Genomic DNA, 25,151 nt, shown 5'->3' on the forward strand with positions numbered 1-25,151 from the left:
CTTCCTCATTATTTGTTGCAGGCACTCCGACTCCACTCAATCATATGCTTTACTCATGTCTAGTTTTCAGCGCCATCTCACCTGTCTTCCCTTTCCTTTTCCTGTTGACATGGTTCATTAGTTCATGAGCTACCAACACATTGTCCGTGATAAGTCTCTCCATAACGAAGGCACTCTGGTTCTCACCTACAATGTTCTGTAAGACCACCTTTAGCCTATTGGCCATTGCCTTGGATGCTAACTTATAGACCACGTTACACAATCTTATTGGTCTATAGTCAGTAACACTTGCTGGGTCCTTAGTCTTTGGTATGAGCACAATGTGCGTTTCATGAAATCTAGGAGGTGCTATTCCATGGTTAAGGAAACCAAGAACAGTTTGAATAACAATAGAGTTTACAGTAGGCCAAAAATGCTGATAAAATAATGGAGGCAAACCGTCGGGTCCCGGTGCCTTCATTGGATGCATTTGTTTTAATGCTTTCTCTACTTTGTGGGTTTGAAAGTCTTGGATGAGCATGGAGTTCATTCTATCAGTCACCTTAGTATGTAAAGCATCAAGCATCTCATTGCTTATGACCGGTTGCGATGATGTGAAGAGCTTCTCAAAATACTCCACAAAAATGCTGTCTATCCTCCTTTCTTCATCTTGCCAAGCACCATTAGAGTCCATGATTTTTGAGATCATGTTTCTTTGATTTCTATTCGATGCTTTTGTATGAAAAAAAGATGTATGATGGTCCCCTGACTTCAGCCAACAATTTCTTGACCTTTGGTGCCACATGTCCTCCTCTGCCATTAGCATTTTGTTCAACTCCATCTTGGTTTCTTGAATTTCCTCCATGACCGCATTGTTGCTTCTCCTTTCCTTCAGGTATTGAAGCTTTTTCTGTAAAGAGGATATTTTCCTCCCCACATGCCCAAATGTGTTTTTGTTCCAAGACACTAAGGAAGTGCGGCACTCCTCTATGCAGTTTGAAAACGGCCATTCCAATTCCTCATGCATCCCTCTCTCCCAAGCCATTGTTACTATCTCATCACACCTATCATCCCTCAGCCACATAGATTCAAACCTGAAGAGTTTTGGCCGCCTGACATTGCGCCGACCAGTACTGTTTGTCTTGAGGACTAGCATGCAATGGTCTGATGTCGACATCGCCACGTGGAGAAGCCTTGTCTGTGGAAAACACGAAGCCTAGTTTGTGGACACAAAAGCTCTATCTAACCTCTCCCTAACCTAACCTCGCGATCCCAATCGCCTGCTCCACGTAAAATCTAGACCAATATATCCCATATCCCTCAAGTTACACCTATCTACTGCCTCACGAAAGTTTCTCATCTGCCCCTCTGGACATGCACCGCCACCTTCTTTTTCACCAGAGTGCATTATTTCATTAAAATCCCCCATGCATACCCATGGAAGATCACAAGACCTGCTTAGTTGTTCCAATAGTTTCCATGACTCCTCTCTTTTGCTTGTTTTCGGATTGCCATAGAACCCCGTGAACCACCACTTCTTATTTCCTTGTTCTTCAGTTACAATGGCGTCAATATGGCATGGAGAGTATGTCTGAACATCCACTCTTGTAGAGCTTTTCCATAAAAGTGCCAAGCCACCCCCGCGTCGAACACTCGGCACCATAAAGCCTTGTTGCTGCTCCAATTTCCTTTTGATACTTGCCATCTCCGATACTTCAAACTTGGTCTCAATTATAAAGACCAAAATGGGATCTTCCTCCAAAACTTTTTTCTGGAGAGTGTTAACTGTACAGGGGTTCCCAAGCCCCCGACAGTTCCAACATATCGAACTCATGGCTCACGACGGGGCTGTCCAACAGCCTCCGCCGCTCCAAGTTGCTGTGCCATTAGCTTGCTGAGAGTCAAAACCTCTCCTTCTACCTTTGACCGTTTCCCTGTCATCCCATTGTCTAGTATTTTGTTCAACGGTGTCCTTACCCTTCTTTTCATTCCCACTCCATCATCTTCAATCCCCATCACGACCTCCATTTCCGTTACCTCTCCTTGTATAACGTTGCCACCCTCCTTCTTATTATTTTCCTTGTCTAGTTTAATTTGTTTCTGAGCCGAACCTTTGCTTTTTCTTGTTTTAATTTCCCTTTTGGGCCTTTGTGTACACAAGCCCATAGTAAATATATCGCCAGACTTCATGGAAGCCCAGTCCAATCCTCCCTTCCTAGGCGCTTGGTTTGTTTGGTCCGAAGACTCCTCATGTTGGCCCTCATTACGATTGTGCTTTAAAAGTAGCCCACTCCCGTTTGCCTTACCCACATTATGGCTAGCATTTGTAACTTCTAGCTGGCTTATCTCCTTCAATGCTTCCTTCTCTTCGGCCATCCTTTTCGTACTTGTTTCCTTTGTTAAAACTTCTCCAAATATTGCTTCATCAATCTCCTTTAACTGCTCCTCAAATCCTGGGCATTGCGGATTACATGGAATCCTCATTATCTCCTGCCTTTTTGGCTCATTGGATGAAGCCACCTCTGCCCTACGTGTTGCCACGTCATCATCTCCATGTGCACTTTGTATGGCAGCCGCCGTCAACTCCCTCCCCGTGTTAACCACCTGCTCCACCCTTGTGGACACCCCATCCGCCGCTGTCTTGTGTTCCTTCCTCCCTTCATTCTTTGATGGAACCACCAGTTGAGGCCGCTGAACACGCTACGACATTGCCCGTAGCCATGGTCCATATTGCTTGTCTTCTGCCTTGAGTGATTCTTTACTACGCATCCATTGCATGCAATCTTTTTCATCGTGATCAGTCATTCCACACCAATAGCAGAAGATGGGTAATCGTTCATATCTAAAATCCACCCATGACGGTAACGAGCCACCCATTCGAACCAGTCGACCTCGACATAGCGGCATGGATATATCTATTGACACCCGAATCCAGAGATAATTCCCTAGACAAAAACCTTTGTTTTCCACGTCCACCTTCTCCACTCTTCCCAAAGACTCACCGATGCGTAGACCAACCTCTTTTGTTTGGCTCATGGTGGGTAGGCCATGGATTTGGACCCAGAAGGATGCTTTGTTAAATTTGAGTTGGCTCACCACTTCCCTAGCTTCTAGCTTGTGTAGTACTAGGAGGTATTTGTCAAAAGACCATGGACTAAGCATGAGAACTCTGTCCAAGTCCTCCTCCTGCTGAAATAGGAACAAGACCTTATTTTCACCCACATCGCTAACTTCAAAATTCTTCTCTGTCCTCCATACTGTACGAAAACCCTCACCACTGATTCTAAGTTCACCCTCCTCTTCATGCAAAACTTTCTTACAAGGACAAAACCCGCTCCATTCTCTGGTGGACTAAGGTCCACCTCACTCCCTTCTCTTCTTGATAGATGTAACCCTATGCACTTCTTTGTTATGTCCTCCATATCGCCCTGATTAATACCGAGAAACCAGTTTCCACTGCTAGAAACGGAGAGAAAATCTTTGCCGTGCGGTAAGCCTATTTTTCACCTCTAGGCTTCGTAGAAGACCTAGAGAGAAGAACCTTTAGAATCGTCTATTGCACTACACCCAAAGTGATACACTACACACATCATAACTCTAATTATTTATTGTTTATATTCAAAGTTCCTTTTATTTATTGTTGCTATATTCCTATAGAGCTACATCAGTGGCCACATAATTATATATATATATATATATATATATATATATTTCTTTTTTTGGTTTTCCATCTTTATTGATTGTCTATTGCAAAATAGACACGACAAAATGGGCAAGTCAGTTTGAGCTGGGTCAATCAGGTTGTGGGTCAAATGGGTTACAGGTCAAAAACAGACCATTTTAAGCAGATTAAAAATGGGTTCGGGTCAATCGGGTTGCATGTTAGGTCGGGTTGACCCATATTTTTCACATGATTTTTTTTTTTTTTTTTTTTAAAGAAAAAATCATGTGTTTGCTATTTGGAAAGTCATGCAACAAATTATTTGATGTAGAATGCATTACTTTGAATTCACCAGTTATATCAAGAATGAACTCAGTTAAACTTATTAATACTTATTCAATAATTTTAAAATTATACAAATCCTAACATTGCTATCTAAAACAAAATAACACAAAGATAAATAAAACAAATACACAAGTTTTATTTCTACACAATATCAACATCCCAAAATATAAAACAAAATTACGAATGACTTATTAGATGGATAACTCATTTGACAAAGAAGAAAAACATATAAGAAATTTACAATTTTGAAAATAAATTTTATAATTTATTATCAATTGCGGTTGGTATTTTATTTCAATTTGAGATATACATTAAAGTTTGATTGTTTACTTATTTATACATGGTCTCTTTTATGAATATCATATCATTGTTAAATAACACACACTCTATGAAATATCATAATTTATTTTGAAAATCCGTTTATTTTGGACATAAATTATTAAAAAATTAGGTCTAAAAATTCATAATTTATGCTAATTTGATACTTTGGCTTCACTATTTTCACACTTGTGAATGTTTCTCACACATGTCTATAATTTTACATTTATGTTTTTAACTCTACTGTAACCAGATTATCTTGGCATGTACTTTGTTATTTGATATCTAAATTTTTTTACTCATTACAGAATGTTTAACTATTCATCTTTCAATTAATTTGCATGCAGTTATGTAAATGTTTCAATTGTTTCCTTGAAGCTCACAACAAACAATTAAACTAATATTGTCTTAATTTTATTTATTTTTTTTACAAAAAAAAAGTTTTAAAAAATGGTTCAGGTCGAGTTGTAGGTCTAGTCGGGTTGACCCACAAGAAAAAAAAAGGTCGGGTCACCGGTTAACTCGTTTTTGTTTTGGGCCAAAAAAATTGGGTTTGGGTCAAGTATTTTTCAGGTCGGGTCGGGTCAGGTCAGGTTAGAAAATTCTGACCTCTTTTGCCATATCTATTGCAAAATTAATTTTTTGTGGCCAATATGATGCACTACATGCCATCACAAATATTGTCTATATTATAAGTTCCTTTCAACATTGAGTGTCATTTTCTTTCCATTCTTCTATACATTAATATATGCAATAAATTTTGCTACTCAATCATTGAGCCATATCATTTACTTATTTTCTACCTCTTTTATTTTGTTTTTTTTTTCCCTCTCTTTTAAAATTTTCTTCTCATTGCTCTCGAGTCTTGACAAAAAAATAATAATAAAAAACAAAAACAAAAACAAAAACATCTTCTTCTCCTTATTAGTTCACACCTACAATTAAACTCTCTCAAACCTTTCTCTTCCCTCTTTGCCTCTTTACCTTCCCCACTACTATTTGCATCACCATTACACTTCCTTCATCTTTTTCATTTTCTTATAATTTGATTCTTCTTCTTTCCATTTTATTTTGTATAAATTTGATATCATTTCTCACATTCAATCCATATTTTTCCCACACAAAAATTATGAGTACTCTCTCTCTCTCTACTTTTTTTGGGTGAATTTTTGTTCTTTCTTATAAATCTAATTAAGGCTGATAGTTTTTTTTATTTTTATTATTTATTATTATTTATTATTATTATTTTTTATTATTAATATGTGTTTTGGTATTGTGTTTTTTAAATTTCCCATCATAAAGTCTTTTCTCTCTCTACGCTCTCCCCCTTTTATGACTATGGATATATATATATATATAAGATAGAAATTTTACTATAACCTAATTTAAGTGTATATGTGTGTGAAGTTCCTTTTTGGAGACTTGAACCCCCACACCCCACAAACGTTTATACTTGTGGAGTGACCATTGCGCTAAGGGTGCGCGGTGCGGATTTTAATATGCCTACCAATTGTTTGAATAATAAATTATGATAAAGTCTATCTTTTACTACTTTGGTTTTATTTTAATTTTGGTCAAGATAACATTGTAATTTTGTGATGAGTTTTAATTATCATAATAATTTCCTTATTCCTTAAGAGATGAGAATTTTGAATAATAAATTTGAAACTTATCTAGTTTAGCTGTATATTAGGCAAATATAACACACTACACCATAAGTTAGAATGATATGATTCACCTTAAAAAAATATATATATTAATCTAACACACAGGATAAAATAATATATTTGTAGAGATAAATGAAATAAAAAAAATACTTGTAGAAATCTTTTTAAAAAATTGACAGTACTTAATGTGTTACTTTTTATATTATATATATATATATATATATTCCCACATGTCATATGAATTTGTGGCTAGTATATAATAAAAGCGGATTTAATTATATCCAAAAAAAAAAAAAAAAAAAAACATACAGAAGAAACTAAGTAAATTCAATCATAATTTGACCCTAATCTTACTAGATAGAGTCCAAATAACACATGAGAGAACCAGCATCGAGCCCAAAAAAATAAAATTTCAATACAAAACATAGAGCCCAACCTAAACTTAAAGCATGAACCATACTCACACTAGTCTTGTTGTCTCAAGACTCCCACATAATGTCTATGAATCCGATAGCTATCATTACACAAAGGCAAATAGTCATCATAATGTACGAAAATTTAATGCGGTATATATGCTCTGCCCTGTCAGTCAAGCTTTACTATTTGTGATCTCCTGCATTAACATGTGCATGCATGTTTATCATGTGCATGCATGTTTCTTATAAAGCTCAATAATGTTTTTGTAAAAATGGATCATTTCTTGTGTTTCATAATTTCATTCAGCAAAAATAAACACTTGGCAAATCTGAGAGTTGGGTTTTGGACTTTGGTGGTCACACATGGCTTTTGCTTCACCCTACCAGACATACATACCTTTGCCTTCTGACTCAGGTATTATATATACTTGAGCTTTATGTTTGGTTTCCAACTGATGTGAAAAGATATGACTTTTCTTTCTTGGGTGCTTTGCTTTCTAAGATTTGATTATTGGCAGCTTAGGAATGTGGGTTTGGTTTCTAAATGTGGACATTTTCTATAAAAAAAATTTTGTACATTTTTTTCAGTGTTGTTATGATGATTACCTGTTTGTTTTTAAGCTCGGCTTAGTTCAAACTATGTTTTTTTTAGTATGTTTTTTTGGGAGTGTTGATTTCTGGGTTTTGATTATTAGTAGGTTCTAAATGAGGGTGTTGCATGTAATTTTGGGGCTATTTTCAAATATTTTAAAGCTTATTGCTTTGTGGATTTTGATTATTAGCAACTTTTGGGTGTTACTTTGACTTATTATTTTGGGGGTTTTCCTCTTTTTTTTTGGGTCGACCTTGTGCTGGTATTACTTTTAATTGTGTTTTGTATATTGCTTCTATTGATGTTGCTATGTGGGTGTATTCATTTTTCTTTTTCATACTTATGTAGTTATTTTACTATATCCATTTTTTTTTTTTGCTCGTAACTGGTGTTCTTTTTTGGTTCTTTTTTTAAAAAAAATTTTAATGTGTGATATGGATTTTACAAGAACTAAAACTTGTTTTCAGCTTGAATGTTTCCCATTTTTCATTTGTGAGAAAGTAGGGAAAATAATTTCAGTACCAATTAGAAACTGTGTTAATGTCCAAAATTCTTCCTCTTGGTTGTGGAAAAATAAGGAAAGCAAAAGAAAAGAAATGAAGGAAATTTTAAATCCTTTATTACTTTGGTTCCCCTGAAATATGAAAAGAGAGGAAAAGAAATGAAGGAATTTAACTCAAGTACTTTTCAAATGTTACTTATCAAAAAGGGGGAATCAAGTGCAAATGCAGAGTTCTTGGCTGTCCTGAGTTCTTCATTTTATCTGAGATAAAGTAGTAGGAAATACGTATTTATTTATTTAGTCTCTCTTTCTTTTATTTCTCTTGGTAAAAATACAGAGGTAAATATTTATATTCTATTTATTTTTTCCCTGATAAAAGAGGATATTTTTATTAATTTTATTATTTAACTGAAATTTATCTTATATTATATTTTCCCATGAATATTACTTAGAATGAAAGTGTGTTTATGCATATTTGGGACAGTTGCTACATTAGTGAAATCAAAGATACTTCTCAATAAGATCAGACAGTATCTTCTATTCTATAACCTGTTATATTCCCTTTGATTATTCTCTTTCTTGAAGGTAGAGGTTAGCTGATGGTCTTCTCATTGCTGCATGATTGTTTGTTACTGTATTTCTATAGGTGGCGAAGATGATGGCCATGAAGCACATTTGTCACTGGTTCCAATTCACATAGTAACTCATGCTTCTCAACTTCCAATTGAGTTTCTTTCTCCTTCTCCTGAAAAGCAATTGGTTGTTGGATTTGATTGTGAGGGTGTTGACCTGTGCCGTTATGGAGCTCTTTGCATCATGCAGGTGATTTTTTTTGCTTAACTAACTTAATCTCTTCTCAATTATGTACACAAACTCAACTGTTAAAACACGAGTTCATTCTATATATTATCTAGGTTCATAGGCCATTTCATATCATGATTTGTATAAATATACACATGCATGCATGTTCTAGTACAATGAACATGTATTAGCCTAGGAGCCTGAAAAAAAAGGGTGGTAATGTTAAGTGGCTAAATAAATCAACTAATTTGAATGTAAATCTATACTGTTTTAACAACTAAGCAAGAGCGAGTTTATATTTTGTTGCAAATGGTTAATGGTGGTAACCTGTTGTAGATTATTACCGTATGAATATATCTTGGGAGGATTATTTTGCAAACTAATTAGTTAAGCCTGGGAGAAAAAGTTCTCGTAAAAGGTTATTAGCCATTTTCTTTGTAAAAACCATATGAGTTCTTTCGTTATCAATAAATTTTCTCTTCAATTTCATAATTTGTTATCTTTCTTTGTTAATCATGAGGGATATAAATTTATTGATTGACATCTGACCAATGTGTTATCCGGGGCAGCTTGCATTTTCAGATGCCATATATTTGGTTGATGCCGTTCAGGGAGGAGAGAAGCTGATGAAAGCCTGTAAGCGAGCTCTTGAATCTAATTTCATCACAAAAGTTATTCATGACTGCAAGCGAGATAGTGAGGTCTGATTAATTACTTTTTGATGGCTTTTGTGGAACATGCCATTACATGTTAAGCTCAACCTTGATTATGATTCATATTTTGTAGGCATTGTACTTTCAGTATGGAATCAAGTTGCATAATGTGGTAGATACTCAGGTGGGTTCAATTATTACCCTCACGCTTTTGGGGAAAATTGTTTCATATATTTCTTCTACTCTAATTAACTGCGTTCCTAGAAACATGGGAACCTTGGGAACTATTTAGTTATGGTCAATCCACCCAGTCTGGCCTGGCTGTTGAAACAGAGAAGACTGCATTGGCAACTCATCATGACTTAAGCATATTTTTTTCTTTCCTTTTTTCTTAAAAAATTAAGTAAAACAGAAAAAGTTGAGGAAGAAACTCCTCTTTTATTTGTTTTCTATTGGTGAGTTTCTATATTTTCTTTTCATTTTTAAGGGGAGAAATTGGGGTGGTTGCAGTGATGAGGCAGCTGGGGTTCCAAAATCTGAAAAAGTGAAGACATAGGGTAGGTTGTTAGGCTTGACATAAATGGGTCAATGGATACTAATCTATTAACATTGATCATCCTGCTTATGTCTGCCCATTGGATCTTTTATGCTAATGTCTGAAGGGCTTGTTGCTATTAGACAACTCAATTCAGAGAGCCCTTTTAGCAATAACATTCAATACTGCTGCACTTGAATGCAAATGAGCTTATAAATCAAAAGCTTGTAATTTAATGTAATTATTCTTGGGTGGCTGTGATGAGCTTCAAGAATGAGTTCTAACTTGACTTCTATCTTGAACTTTTGTCTAGTGTCCATGAGAGGGCATTTTCTGTTCCAATTTACCCCAAATCTTTACCATCAGTCATTGAGTAATGTGAGAGCACAATCTAATTTAAGTTTGCAATCCATCATTAAACCTTTTATCATTTATTCATACAACTTATGGAGTTCACACCTTTAATACTTTGTCAAAGGGCTACATTGGCTGCCTTACATTACTGAAAGGACAGAATTTCCTTCAAACCCACTATGTGGCAATTATGTGAGCATTCATGTGTGATTTTAGTCAAATGACCACCAATGGCCCATTTAATAGTCACGTGACTTATTTGGATGACATGATGAGTCATCCAAATCAAATATATGTTGATGGTCATTTGAACTATGACGAGATATCCTTCAACCCACTTCAAAGGAAAAATTTGTCTGTATTGAAAATTTGATACTACGCTGGTGTTGCTTCCAATTGCTTAATTTAAAGTATATAGTCCTGATTGGGTGCACTTACATCATGAGTGCTTGATAGGAGATTGCTTTTGTTCCGATGTCTATACATCCATGTCCATACAGATTGCATATTACCTAATAGAGGAACAACAGGGACGGACAAGAACGCCAGATGACTACATTTCTTTTGTTGGACTCCTTGCTGATCCACGCTATTGTGGTATAATGTTCTTACAGAATTTTTCATTTCTTTTAGTGTTCTCTTTTGTCTTGTCTCTCTCTCTCTCTAATTGAGGAAAATTCATTATTGGTCTGACAACATTATTGATCAATGTTATCTTTTCTGCATTATTATTTGATTTTAAGCTTGAATTATGTTTAACTTTCTAATGCTCCTATTCTGTTATTGTTTTGCTAACTTACCAGTTCATAATGTGTTGTACATCATAGTTGCACTTTTTAGTTTCTACTGTATTGAACATTATTTTGCTAGGGACAATAATTTGAAGATGATGCAGTAAGGATTTTTTTTCAGATTCTAACCTGACCAGCTTAGATGAAATTATGTAAATTAAGAAACAGGAACTAATTTTTGACTGCCAGCTTTTTTACCACCTAGACAGAAATGACTTTTTCTTGCTATATCTTGTATGATGCACACTGACACAGGCAGGCAACAGACGCACATTCCATTTTGGCCACCACTAGATGAATTCATTTTTGAAGTCTGCAACCATGTAACTTGAACCAGCATATTTTTTGTCACTTGCATAACTAAGAGAACTATGTAATGTGCATATCTATGGAGGAATCTAGAGTATGCTGGTTTTGTCCTGATTTCCTAATCTTATGTCTAATAAATAACCCCTTATGGGATGCAATTGGATTGTGAGGTGCAATTTACGAACTTATGATTTGAACCTTTTCCATGCTTCACTAGTTATTCATAGATGTTATTATTGTGACATTATTTTGATCTACAAATATCTCCAAAAATCTGAAGTGGAGAGTTTCTTTCTTCTCAGATTTTTTTGGTCCTGTTTGTAGTCATTGATTATCTTACTTACGGGCATGTAAATATAGGTATATCATATACGGAGAAGAAAGAGGTTCGTGTCCTTCTAAAGCAGGTCAGTTGCAGCATATTTTCATATCTTGGAGTAATAATGGTATATTACTCAATCATTGAATTGTTGGGGAGGAATGCTAGTTTTGATTCACTCTGTCTTTTTTTATTTTTTTTTATTTTTTAATGGTAACTTTTCATTTAGCAAAAATAAAATCATGATAATGTTCTCCACTAAAGGTGAAGAGTCACTCAGCTCATGCATATATTTTCCCTCTGCTTTGCATGTTTTGGCACACTTTGTCCCTATTCAATCCTCAAATCAACACCCAAAGGTCATTGTAAATTCATCAATACATATGAGATCTTTTCTGTTACTCTAATTGTGCGTATTACTTCTTTAGAAATGATGGGTAGGCCGTTGATCTCTCCATATCCGAAAAAATTCTTTGATAGATTCCTGAAATCCCTTTGCAACATTATATGCATAATATTGTCTGCTGTATTACTTAACCTGTCTGTCATTTAAAGCCAGGTACAACTGGACAAAGAATTAGTTTATTTTAGTACATACATTAATAAATAATTATTTTATTTATATTTATTTTTGTTGGACAGAAGCCTCTGTAACCTTAGTCTGGTAGGTTTGGAGACTGATAATATCTATCTTAACTTTCATATCCAGGATCCAAAATTTTGGACACGGAGACCCCTATCTGAATCAATGGTCCGCGCAGCTACTGATGATGTCCGCTTCCTCCTCTATATCTTCTACAAGATGATGGAAAAGTTGAATGAAAGATCTTTATGGCAACTTGCTGTTCGTGGTGCGCTTTATTGCCGATGTTTTTGCTACACTGATAATGAATATGCAGATTGGCCTTCAATTCCCACTATTCCAGGTTTTTTTTTTCTACCTGTTACTCTGGGGTCATCATTTATTGTAGAACATAGAGAATGTATACTCTTATTTCTTTATTGGAAGTTAGGATATCAGCCTCTTAGAGGCATTTTATTTTTCCTGAGCAATACATGATTTTAAGATTTTAAATTCCATTAAAATGGATTTAAAAGCTCTTTGTGCTGCAGTAATATCATTTTGAATCTTGACTGAGGGTTTTTCCTAAATATTTAGTACCTCAAATTTATTGCTATTCTTGATATGTAAGATTAAAACCAAGATACTCTGCATAGGAACACATTTAACATGTTGATGTTTAAGCTGGCCACAGTTTTACCTGGATGTTCCTTTGGACAGTACGTTGTAAGTTCACTGCATCCTTAAATACATGGGAAATTAAGGAAGCAAGTAGAGAAGAGTCTTAAGTTAACATACTATACAGTAAGCTAGGAATGAGAGAAGATGAGAAAAGTGCTCATTCAGGTCCTAGGGAGCAGTGGAGGAACTATAGATTGTTTACATTAGATATGTAAGAAAACGATTGCAATTGGCTATTGAGTGTTTTGGAAGCAAGTTTATATTGGTGACCATGTCTAATGATTCTGAAAAGGGTTATACAGCTCATTAAGAGTTTCCTGGAATAGAAGAAAAGGTCAAGAGTTAAGTTGCAGAATAAACTGGAAGAGAGTGAGTAGGTCACTAAGCAAAGTTTTCAGTAAATAACAAGGAAGTCAACTGTGTATTCAAGGCATTGTCTATGGAGGCTATCTTTAGACTTGTGGAAATCTATAATAATGATGGAATGTTTGTCTGATGCCTATTGAATTGTTCTACTCTCTGAGATGGTTGTTATAATATATAACCAGGCATGATCATTCATGAATGTATTGATGACACGAATGAATGTATAGGGGTATATACATTGGCGCAAAACAAGTAGTGGAGAGAAATGGGTCCGAGTTAAATCCAGTCTGGACCAAATATTAACATGAGCCATAATTATTTTGCACAGGTTAAGGATGGATCAATAATATGTACAGGCATAAGATACTGTCATACTATGTCATATACAGTTTACAGATTATTTGATGTCCATTAATGAGGCTAGATTAGGAAAATGCTAATGTATTCAGGAATGGTGCTTTTGAATTCAACAGGTTCAAATATCAGTTGGACGTTGGACCAAGATTGATCATAAGCAAGGCAATTCTAGAAACAAAATCATACAGTTAAAGATTTTAGTGAAGAAATACTTAAGTGATCCCACCTCATTATCTTGGCATCAGTTATAGACTAGGATGGATGTACATGAGGATTAATCGCTTTAAGAGGAGAGCTGAATATTCATTTAAAAATGAATATACTTGTATTGATAAGCCTATAAGGCTTGCAGTTTGAAAGTTTCCATAAGGTATGCGTCAAGAAGCAGACCTCAACAGCTTCATTTCCAAGTCTTTCCTGTCTCAGCTAAATTCGAATTTCAATTTGTGATGTTTGAATCATACAATTGTTCAATCATATAGATATCCTAGTAGTTTATAAATGTCCATTGGTTGCGTCTTTAGTCTGGCTGGTCAGTCAGACTGAAACTTGGGTGAGCTGAGCAAATGCTGCTATTGTCTGGGCTGAGCTCAAGGTGATACAAAATCCTGGAAACAATTCCTATGGAGAGATTAAACTTAATTTCAAGAGCATGTTGAGATGATTTAAGCAAGACAAAATATTGAAGATTTCCTCTCTAGAGTACATTGTCATCTGTATACAATTCAGATGGTTTCATATTCATGGAATACAATTGATAACAGTTTATAGATTTCTGTATAGTCTAGATTTTGGGTACCATATATGCGGCTTAAAACTTAGAAGGATGGAAGTTCCAGAGAGAAGCTATTTTCTGCACCACTTGAGACAGAGTGGTGATAGAATATGGGTGAAAACATCAATGTTTTTCAAAGAAAAAATTAAAACACAATAGAAAATAAGGTTGTTCTGCCTCAGGGGACTCCTGTCTTTCATACTTGTGCTGCCACCCCCCACCCCCCCCCCCCCCCCCCCCCTTTCACTCTCTCTCACTTTCTTTTTTTGATAATTGTTATGACTATTTTGAAGTTAGACACATTTCTCATGCACCTGGAATATTTATCATGACATAGTAATGCAAGTTGTTCAGCTTTAATGAAAGCATCAACCGAATACTATTATTTGTCTTGTTAGATTACATCACTGTGGAAGAGTCTGCTCCTGAACAAGAGATTTTATCAGTGCTTAACATTCCTCCTGGAAAAATGGGACTTGTAATTGGTAGAAAAGGAGCATCCATCTTGTCAATCAAAAACTCTTGCAAGTAAGTCCTCATTCTGTATGTGTTGGTGGGGGAGGTTGTTGTTTGTTTGTGTGTACTGGTTTATTGATTTGGCATGCATATTATTGCAGTGCTGAAATTCTTATTGGAGGTGAGAAGGGACCACCTGACAAGGTCAGTTCACAATCTTCGTTCAACAAGTTCACATTTATGACTTCTTACTTTTTAATTACTTGCTACAATATTTATGGAGCTTTATTATTCATGAAAAATCACCTCCTGCCCTCCATATACTTCAATTGTTGCCAATTCATGGATCTTCTTGTAGGTGTTCATTATTGGACCAGTTAAGCAGGTGAGGAAGGCAGAAGCCATATTAAGGGGTAGGATGTAAGAAAACGTTCATCAAGCCTTTTATTTAATAATTTTTGACAGAATTATGAACATGAATCTGCATAGTTCTTATATACCAACTCAATACAATCACCAAAAGATGTCTTGGTGTAGTATTGTTGATACACAAATTGCACTTGCTCCTATTTAACATGATTGTTATAAGCCAGCCATGATTGGAAAACATTGAACGAATTTGTGACTTTGAGAAGTATCACCAACATCCACAAGATTTTCTATATTTTTTATACTTGTGCAAGTCATAACTGCATTAAACTTATTGCTTTGTCCGCATTCTCAATCATGTATGGATATGACTAGCTTTCTGGCCGAGCCAACTCCAAGTTCTTTATGAGTTTAATAGAACAGCTAGTCATTTTGTTATGACATTTGGCAAGCTTTTGCTTGAAGAGGAAAAGGTCCAAAGATAATAAGCACACTCTACAACACTACGAAGTCAGAGTTATCAAAATCTATAAAAAATAAAATATCGGGAGGGCAAGCCTCATGCAAACTAAAATCAGCCATTTGGGAATACACTCTTTTAGCTAAGGCATTAGTTCCCTTATGTGCTTCTCTGAAGTTGTGTTTGTTTTGAAGCTATGGAAAGCTTGGCTGATATTCCTGTAATATGATACAATACTTCGGATCAGCAAATTAGGTGAGTGTTCATTATTAAGAAGCATAACAAGTTCTTTAGCATCCAATTCCTCCAAAAAATGGGTGATTTCTAAATCTCTAGTAAGTTCAAGACCATCCCTTAAGAAGTATATGTTTATAGACTGGAAAATTATAATCCACATCTATCAACCCACCTAAACTTGGGTAAAAGAAGAAAGCATTTGAAGATTTTTTTTTACTTGATAAGAATCGGGATAACTTGAACATGACCCAATCATTAAATGAGTGAAAATCTGCTCAATTATTTTGATATAGTTAAAATGAACAAGTATAGGATACCTTTTTTGACCCATAAGCCAAAATCCCATCAGATTGCTAAACAAAGTTGGGTATGAGCCCAATTTTTACCAAATTTTGTCCGGACTTAAAATTTTTTAAATGTTATCATGTGGGCCTAGCGTGTAATGCACATGGGGGTCAGCATCAATATCCAGCCTGCTTGAGAATTCTAGGATTATACTAGTTAGTTCTAAAAAAATAAATGAAGAAAATGATGGTTGATTTCCAAAGAGATAAGGACCCCCCATCCCATGGGCCTTTGGCCCCATATGGCTTGTTGAGCAAAAGACCATTGAGAGAATGTGACAATTGACAAACTTCAGTACGTACATTTATACGCATGAAATTGAAAACCCAGTTACCACATAGTGGAATTGTGGAAGAGATGGTCTTCATCGACCACGACAAGTTGTCCGGTCGCTGTAATTCCTCCGCCTCTTCTTTGATTGTGGTGGTGGTCAGTTGTCACAGTTCACATCCCTCTCTTATCTCTTCTATGCCCGACATGCCGTTTGACATTTCTACTAGCTAGGAGCTGCACAACCATTGAAAAAAAATTCTCAAGAGCAATGCCAGTAGATGTAGATGGTAATGTGCCATGTTTTGGTAGGCATTTCCCGACAATTGGGCCATACTGATTTTTAATGTGCTTCCTTGGGTATATAATATTTTTGTCCACGGACCATTATTTTGTGTTGCCTTAATGTTCTTCTTATTATGATGAAGATGATAGAAGTATAAAGAATTATCACTCAGCTTGTTTCTTATTTTTGTTTTGTTTTTAATAAAATAAAGGGGCTTGCAGGTGAGGGACCACCTAGGCACTAATGGCGCTTTCCACTACTCAAATTCACAATTCTTGATTTCGCAAGTGTAATAGCTCACAAGAACTTTGTACTATTAGGCCACCGTCCAATAGGGTAATATCATTGACAATAACAATATATTTTCCTGTAATGATGATCTCAACCTATAATAATGTGTAAGAAAAAATAAAACCTATAATAATGTGTAAAATGTGATTAACAAAAATTTGATTTATGTGTGTTAATAACTTATCATAATAATATATTCTTTGTCAATGGACTTTAGTTGAAATTGTATTTCTTTTAATAATAGCAAGGTGAAAATTTTGACAATGAATCAAAACAAAATATTCTCCACAACTTCGATAATGAGGTTTAGCTGAATCTCATAATAATAACTTGAAAAACGTGAGAGTGATTTATTTATTATTTATTAATATTTTTTGGCAAGGACTCTAATGAGTTTATTAGAATGAACTTTGCCACGAGTCCATCTAAAATTCAAGTTTGCTGTCTGGTCTGACGTATTGTAAACAATATTAATACACAGAATTGTTGTAGATAATATCTAATCCTGTTATATATATATATATATATATATATATATATATATATTTAAATACTTTGTCATTTTTATGTGAAGGTAGCTCAGTCTTGGTTATACTTTTCATTTGATACTTGTAAAACCGAAAATACAACTTATAGTTAAAATCACTCTATTTTTTTTTTTTTCTATTTTCCTTTTTAATAATTTGATAACTGTGAGAAGATTCAAATTCTGGATGTTTCCATTGAAAACTTCAAGTGCTACCAATAAAAATCTAATCTTTTTTTTTTTTGTTTTTTTCTAAGAATCAAAATCTCATCTTTTTACATAAAAGAGAGCCAATAAATATAATCCTATTAAAAATTTAAAACTCTTTAAAAAATTTTAAGAAATCATATAGATGCATGACGATATTTATTGGGCTATTAATGTTAACTATTTCCCAAATGAATAAAATAAAAATATTATCTATTTCCAAGTTTCCAACAAATCTTAGATTTCGTGTCAAAAATTTGAAAATCTTACTTATCATATATTCATATTATAAATTTTCTTGCTCACACTATCTTGGTGAAAAATAATACCTCTACACATTTAAAATGTCAATGATCCATTATAATAATACCACCATTAAATTCAAAAAAAAAAAAAAAATTACTAAGAAAAGAAGGCACAATCTTTTATATTTTTTTTTTAAAAAAGGGTGAAAAGAAAAATAATGTAATACACATCTACATCATAAAAATGAGAATGAAGATTTGCTTGGATGGAGATAATGTTAAAATTGAATGGAGATTTGTTTGGAGATGTTGTTGTTGTGATGGGAATGAATGAGAGAATAGGGATGGTCCCAAAAATCCCAATTGGCAAGGTGTTTGGGATTTTCCCAAGTGGGAGAGTGCTATCCCATCAGGGGTGCTGCCAATGACAGAAGACCACGTGTGAATGGGAGCCTGTAGTTCACGTGTTAGCCCAGCCCAGCCCAGCCCAGCCGTAATAATAGAATTTTAGGAGGAATAAAAATTGGACTAAGCCGTGGGCCCTTTATGTTTCTTTAGCTTGGGCTTCGCTCGGCGGGGACCATTATTAGCCGAGCCGATAAGAATTTACGTAAAGCTGATATAAGAACTAAAGCCAGAAATAACGCGGGAGGGAACAGAAGGCATTAATTGCAATTTTGACATTCTCTACCGAGGGAGAGAGAGACTTCTCAATTCACATGTATCCTTCAGGAAGGTTTGACGTTTGTGTTTTAGGTAAAGAAAAATTTGGATGGAAAAAGGAGGAGAAAGTGCATAAAAAATGGATTTTTTTTTTTAGGATTTGACTTACTTTCAGTGCTTTTTAAACTGTAATTTCTTTTTGTTTTAATGATAAATTGTTATATCATCCACTAACTAAATAAAAAGTGAAAATTAAAATCAACTATCACTTTTTATTGTATATTTCAAATAAAAGGAAATGTCAAGTTGAAAAAATATTAGAAATAAACCAAATCATTTTTTAAAATTATTTTTCCCTCCTTTATTTTTAAAATTTACTTTTTTCCAAATTTCTCTATTTTAAATAAAAAAAAATCTAAAAAATTGATAGATTATTATTTTTTTTTTGGTAGAAAATAGCTATTTAGATTGATTTTTTTTAATAAAAAAAATGATTTATCCTAATATATTCTAAAGAACTCCCCTCGAGCTAGAATAGAACCCAACACCTCCTCCCCTCAACTCCTAAGCTCATCCTGCTCCTGCCTAACAAGCGGGTGGTAAAAAAAATAATTGTTAAACCAATTTAAATGGTGATTCTACATTATAGAATGGTTGGCAGAATTAGTAATTCAAAAATAATTTTAACTCGTTGCATTGGCAAGATATATAATTTATGAAAGACCAGATAAAGATGGTAGTAAAAACACAATAAGAATGATAAAAAAATTTAAAAATAAAAAGATTAATAGTTACTAATAATATATATATATATATATATATATAAAAAATTTTAAAAACAATTAAGTTACCAATAATCTTTGGGTTAATTTATATGTTCGTTTCCATTAGTAAATTGCAGTGGGACACGTCAAGAGGTATCTAATACCTTTACCTACTATATGACAATTAAAATGATCATCATGTGTTGTTTTAGTTTAATGACTTAGTTAACGAATCCTATGACATGTTTAAATAATATATATGGATAGTATTTTAAATTACCACATAATAAATTGAAAGAAATTATTCCAAATTAATTTAGAGACAAATTTTGTGTGAGAAAGACTGGAATATTTTGGAAGCCTATATGATGCTACTCTTGAGTCTTAAAGGTTTAATGTGGCTACTTGCAATATTTATAATAAGACATGTGAATGTTCGACAACCAAAATGATTTGTGAATGAAATTACTATGGTTTATGTTTATTACTTCCCATGTAATTTTCAGTTTAGAATTACAAGAAGATCATGAAACTATTACTTATGATCTTGAACATCGGCTATTATTATTATTATTATTTCGGTATTGTTTCAATTAGCAAGATGGAATTTCTTATGAAATTATGTTAAGAAAATGGGGGACAAAACAGAAGAAGAAAGATTGAAATAGTACTATATCTTTTCTTTTGGCTAACCATAGGAGTATTGTTAAGTGTCTAACTTAGTCTATTCATGATTGGTAAAATATTTCATAGTTAAATAGTGAACATGTATTCAAATTCCCTTGGTAATGAAAAATAAAAATAAAAATCCATTACTATTTTGACATGATAGTAAAGAGTCATTATTTTAGAACTGACATTTTAAGTATATGCTACTATAAAGATAGTGAGGGGAGGAACAAAGGATGACACTATATATGACTTCGACATAAAAGTTTTAGTAATGGAAAAGCATTAAGTCAATCGAAACCTTAGAACTTTGGAGGGTTCACATTGATTACCTTTAGGTACATGTATTAGTAATACTAGGCTATGTTCAATGTGAGCTCATAATTGACATCTTTATTCAAACTACAAACGAGTAGGGCCAAATTTGGTGACACATAGTTCATCATTAAGTCAGCTTACAAAACTCTTGAACATGTTGTCCCTATAACTTCCAGTTTGCGTGGCATAAATTGGTTTTATTTATTCTCTCTCAAATTTTTATGTCATTGTGTGATATATCAATAGGGTTTCAAATTTGGTAAGAAAGAAACAAAAAGTGGTGTCAAATCAAGGGACTAATGTTTATTCTCTCTTATAAATGATGGATCCCATCTTTCATAAATAGTGGATTCCTCTCGTCATAAATTTAATTAATAAAACCTGTTATTATAGGAGAGGAGTGAAAACTCATCTCGAAAAAATTGAATAGAGTGAAAATAAATCTTGAAAAATTGAATAATTACTTGTCAATTCAATACTGCAAAGGAATATGACTTGTTAGGTATGTTTTTAGTCTTTAAATTCTCTCACCCTTTCTCTTGGGTTTTCCTTAAATTTTTTTCAGGAAATCTAAATTTTACTTATTTGTATGTTGATCTGCAGAGAAGTGAAGAAATACATGAAAGTTGACAATTAGAGATGTTATAAGCAAATACTATGGGAACCCATTCATCGAGCTGTAATCATGGAGCGCATGTGGGTAGGTTTCAGAACCCAGATGATACCTTTCTGTTTCTCTCTCTTTTGATAAAAATAAAGTAAAAAATCAAGGTTTTGAAGAGACAGATTTCTGTTAACATTTTGCAAGTTGCTTCTGCTATATCTTCTCTCTGCTATTGCCTACCTCTACTTGCCTGGCAATATCTTTTATGCTCTAAACATCCCAGTCCCACTGCCAGTTTTTTTTTTTGTTCAAAATGGTAATCCTAAGATTCATACCCACATATCTTTTTTCAGGTTTTTCATGTACTATAGTGTTTGTGAAATGTACTTCTTTCACTATTTACATCAACAAAGGTACAAATTTAATCTACCTAGGTATAATGTTGCTGAAGGAAACATAAGCATTTATTTTGTCCAATTATTACATGTACATGTGGAACTCACAAGCTAAAATTGACAGGTGATTATTGTCCTTGCTTGTTAAGAGTTTAATTGTCTGTAACCGTTACACCTCGTGTATCATGAAGCTAATGATTTGACATCGTTCTATTGCACGGATGAAAGGTACACATAAAAACAAGTAAATCCCCCTATTAATGGTAACCTTTTGTCACAGACCTATAACTAGTAAAACAAAAAATGTCCAACTTTACATCCCATCATAATGCATTTGTTTTTGTTTCTGTTTTTGTTTGTTTTAAAGTGAAGTCTAATAATAAGATTTGAACTCATAAAATTGTCTACATACATACCGTCACAAACCACAAATAGTTCAATAGGACAAATTTTGCAATAAAGCTTTAGACTTTTGTTTCCATCCTATGGACGGTTATAAAAATGACAGATTGCTCAAAGTTATGAGTAATTGAAATCTTTTAAGAAAAAGAGTGGTACCAGGTACATCTTCTCACCAAAGTAAAAAGTACTGTAGTAGAAAGTGAAGCAGTAAAGGTTATGATTAAAACTATGATTAAAGGAAATCCTTTTAAGAAGAAAGTGGTACTGTTAAAGATGCCTTTATTTTCATTCTCACTGCAGTTTTATTGAAACTTTACAGTGCGCATGGAATAGCATAACATAAGCAACAAAAGGAGGTCAGACTTTCCCCACTTAAAGAAATACATAAATCCACATAGTATGTATTAAACAATTAAACTAGTTAAGATTTAAAATGCTTCTCTGAAATCTCATGCTCCCCATCTGCAAATATATATTATACTCTCACACCCCACCAAACTGACTAAAAAGCCTTATCTTTTTCAAACCCCATTATACTTCATTCAACTATTAACAGTATATTTTATTAGGTTTCTCCCTTTCTCATATCATACATGCTCAAGTACTCTTACCAATATTTGTTGCATTATAAACTTGAACCATTTGTTCTTCCCATCTATATAAGCATACCTTTCAACAAACAAAACACTGTATCAATTTTGGCTCTCCATGGCAGCTCAAGGTAAAAAAAAAAAAAAACTTCTTTGTTATCTTTCTTTTGCGTATTTAATTTGGAATGCAATTTAAATCAAAGAAAGCCAACTTTCTGTTATATACTTGTTCTGTCCTCTCTCTTTCTTGGGATGCTTTTATTTTCATGTTTACTAGCTAGTGTGAATTCTTGAAGCGGTTTCTTTTGAGTTTCTTTGGGGTTGTCTTCATTATAATAGTGGACAAAATTTGTTTGCTCAAACTGACGTTTGCATTGGTTTTTCCGTTTCTATGATCACAGTTTTCATGATATAGGATTTAAGAGGTTGGTTGGCCAATACCAGATTGGGCACAAGTTGCTATAAAGCTGAGGCTAATTTGATCATTTTCCTTCTCTTATTGGCATAAAAAGACTCAAACAAGTGACTTGACTTGTTCTTGGGTATTCCTCTTTAGAAGGCAGCTAATCCTGGAATTGGTAAGTCCTATGTACAACACTTATTCTTTTTTTGTTCATATAAATGCATTTCTTTTGCAAAGATATTTGGCATATATTACTATGACATATCTCCCATGAATCTGATGGTTTATTTGATTTATCTCATATTCACGTCCTCCTCTCTTTCTTGATGATATTTCTTTGACTGAGTTACCTACTTTGTCATATTGAATATTAGTAATTATCAATGGATGGTTTGGGTTGGGATGGCTTACAAGGCACAAACACACCATCCTTGTGGAGTAATCACCATCATGGTCTTGAAGAAAGCTTGGTTCTGTCCAACTCAAATTCCAGTTTGTTCAATCCAATTCAGGTGCTCCAACACGCTCAAACATCTCATAATTATACAAATTCTGAAAGAGTGAGTGACATGATTCAGCCACCAGCTGTCCTATTGGATTCAATGAGAGCTGAGTCAAACATGAACAACTTATCCCACCAGCAAGAAGCTATGATGTTACGTGGAGAAACAATGGTTGCAAAATTAGGAGCTGGGACAAGTTTAACATCTGATCAATTATATCCTTCTTCTTTGATCAATAGGCCTTACAGCATGAACCCACCGAGATGTGTCATGGGGGGTTTTAGGTTGCCACTCCAATCACAAGTCATTAACGGCTTACAAAAGGGCCAGGCTCAAGCAACAACATGCTCACTTGAGTCATTGGATTGCCTGCTCTCAGCTACCAATAGCAATACAGACACATCGGCCGAAGATGATGGGATTTCCATGTTATTCTCTGACTGCAGAAACTTATGGAGCTTTGGTTCTGGCAGTGCAGCTTCATCAGGTGAGTCCGAGAATAATGCCTCCAATAATGCAAGAAACAATGACATGCAACACTGCCCTGTAAATGAGATTGATGAGACTGTGTCTCAAAATTCCTCGGATCTCTATGTCAATCATGGAAAAAAAGTTCAAGAATGCAAGCCTGTTTCTACAAAGAGAAGCAATGATCAAACTGAGCTCAAGGCAGCTGTTCCAAACTATCATTGTTTGGATCTTCTTCAAAATGATCATTCTGATAATTCAGAAGGTGGTTTTAAACTCATCTCTGAGAATCCACCAAAATCCAAAAAACCCAGATCAGAGAAGCAACCAAGCTCATCCAACATCAACTTTCAACAGTCAACTTCATCAGTATCATCTTCCATTGAAGAACCTGATCCAGAGGCCATTGCACAAATGAAGGAAATGATTTATAGGGCTGCAGCTTTTAGGCCAGTGAACTTGGGTTTGGAGGTGATGGAAAAGCCAAAGAGGAAGAATGTTAAAATATCCACAGATCCACAAACTGTGGCTGCAAGGCAAAGGAGGGAGAGAATCAGTGAGAGAATTAGGGTTTTGCAGAGGCTGGTTCCTGGTGGAAGCAAGATGGACACTGCGTCAATGCTTGATGAGGCTGCAAACTACCTCAAGTTTCTCAGGTCACAAGTCAAAACACTAGAAATTCTTGGCCACAAACTTGACACAATGAATTATTGTCCTCCTGCAGACTTTGCCTTTTCTTTTAACCCTTCTTTTCCCATGCAAACCCATCTACCACTCCAAAACCCTAACCATATCCACCATTCACAGAGTTGAAAACAGTGACCAACCCCCCCAAAAAAAAAAAAAAAAAAAAAAATTCCATTGTACTATCAAGTCCCTTAAGCTGCATTAAGATACTTTAACCAAAGATCCCCTAATCATATTCAACATCATTTCAGTACCAATCATTAACATCCCAAATCCCATTTTCTAGCCCCAAAAAAAAAAGTTTGAAAAATCTATTGTGGCCCGGCCCATATCAGAATTTTCATTATTATATGTCTATGTGGTCTACTATGTTCTAAACTCTTTAACTGATGAGAATGGCTTTTTCCTAATTATCACCATCATGAGACCCACCGCCCAACAGCAAGCAGAGTTTTTTGGCTTCACTGTATGTTACCCTTTATTAGTTTTGCTTTTGCTGCTTCTACCATCAATGTGTTTTGTTCAATGAAGGAAGATGATTATAGTGGAAGTGGTAGTAAGGGGTGGAATTTGCTAAGCTATTCGTGAACCTTTTCTGTACAAAAAGGCTTAGCAATTATAACACTTATGATTAAGATGGATGCCAAGAAAGTGATTGGCACTTTGTTATATTGTTGTTAAATGTGATCTATGTAGTTAAAGCTCACTTTCTTAGTTATCTTTATGGCTTTTTTAATGTAATTTGTTTAGCTAACCAAAGCAAGGGACATTCTCTAAGACTTGTGAGCCCCAGTCAGTGGTCCTGTCTCCTTGATTCAACCCAAAGCGTGCCCTTGGAAATCACTCCAACCTCATTGCTTAGCACGTGTTTATGCTTCTTTTTTGGCAGGCTGCATAAAACCATTTGAAAATTACAATAAATCATAAGGGTTATGCAGCTAATGATATTATTCATGATGAAATTGATAATTAGGGTATGATGATGTGGGTTAGTTTTCTGATTTTCATAA

The 25,151-nt window shown here is 34.5% G+C and overlaps 2 protein-coding genes across 2 annotated transcripts; both read left to right on the forward strand.

Moving 5' to 3' along the window:
* The first annotated feature begins 6,682 nt into the window (after positions 1-6,682).
* LOC126729020 (uncharacterized) lies at positions 6,683-15,069 on the forward strand. Its single transcript, XM_050434782.1, has 10 exons — positions 6,683-6,801; positions 8,127-8,302; positions 8,851-8,982; positions 9,068-9,118; positions 10,324-10,420; positions 11,284-11,330; positions 11,952-12,168; positions 14,382-14,511; positions 14,601-14,643; positions 14,798-15,069. Exons 1-10 carry the CDS (start codon positions 6,750-6,752, stop codon positions 14,861-14,863), a joined length of 1,011 nt encoding a protein of 336 aa, XP_050290739.1. The 5' UTR covers positions 6,683-6,749; the 3' UTR covers positions 14,864-15,069.
* Positions 15,070-21,848: 6,779 nt separating this feature from the next.
* On the forward strand, positions 21,849-24,859 carry LOC126725242 (transcription factor bHLH87). The gene is made up of 3 exons (XM_050429811.1): positions 21,849-22,211; positions 22,482-22,658; positions 22,858-24,859. Exon 3 carries the CDS (start codon positions 22,867-22,869, stop codon positions 24,265-24,267), a length of 1,401 nt encoding a protein of 466 aa, XP_050285768.1. The 5' UTR covers positions 21,849-22,211; positions 22,482-22,658; positions 22,858-22,866; the 3' UTR covers positions 24,268-24,859.
* The last annotated feature ends 292 nt before the right edge of the window (positions 24,860-25,151 follow it).

The sequence above is a fragment of the Quercus robur genome, chromosome 5 (assembly GCF_932294415.1).
Source record: "Quercus robur chromosome 5, dhQueRobu3.1, whole genome shotgun sequence".
NCBI lineage: Eukaryota > Viridiplantae > Streptophyta > Magnoliopsida > Fagales > Fagaceae > Quercus > Quercus robur.

Bases quoted from the DNA above. Each gene is read 5' to 3' on its own strand.
- LOC126725242 (XM_050429811.1), top strand. From the start codon at position 22,867: ATGGATGGTTTGGGTTGGGATGGCTTACAAGGCACAAACACACCATCC.
- LOC126729020 (XM_050434782.1), top strand. From the start codon at position 6,750: ATGGCTTTTGCTTCACCCTACCAGACATACATACCTTTGCCTTCTGAC. The intron at 9,119-10,323 runs GTGGGTTCAATT...ATGTCCATACAG, and splicing joins ATAATGTGGTAGATACTCAG to ATTGCATATTACCTAATAGA. The intron at 14,512-14,600 runs GTAAGTCCTCAT...ATATTATTGCAG, and splicing joins TCAATCAAAAACTCTTGCAA to TGCTGAAATTCTTATTGGAG.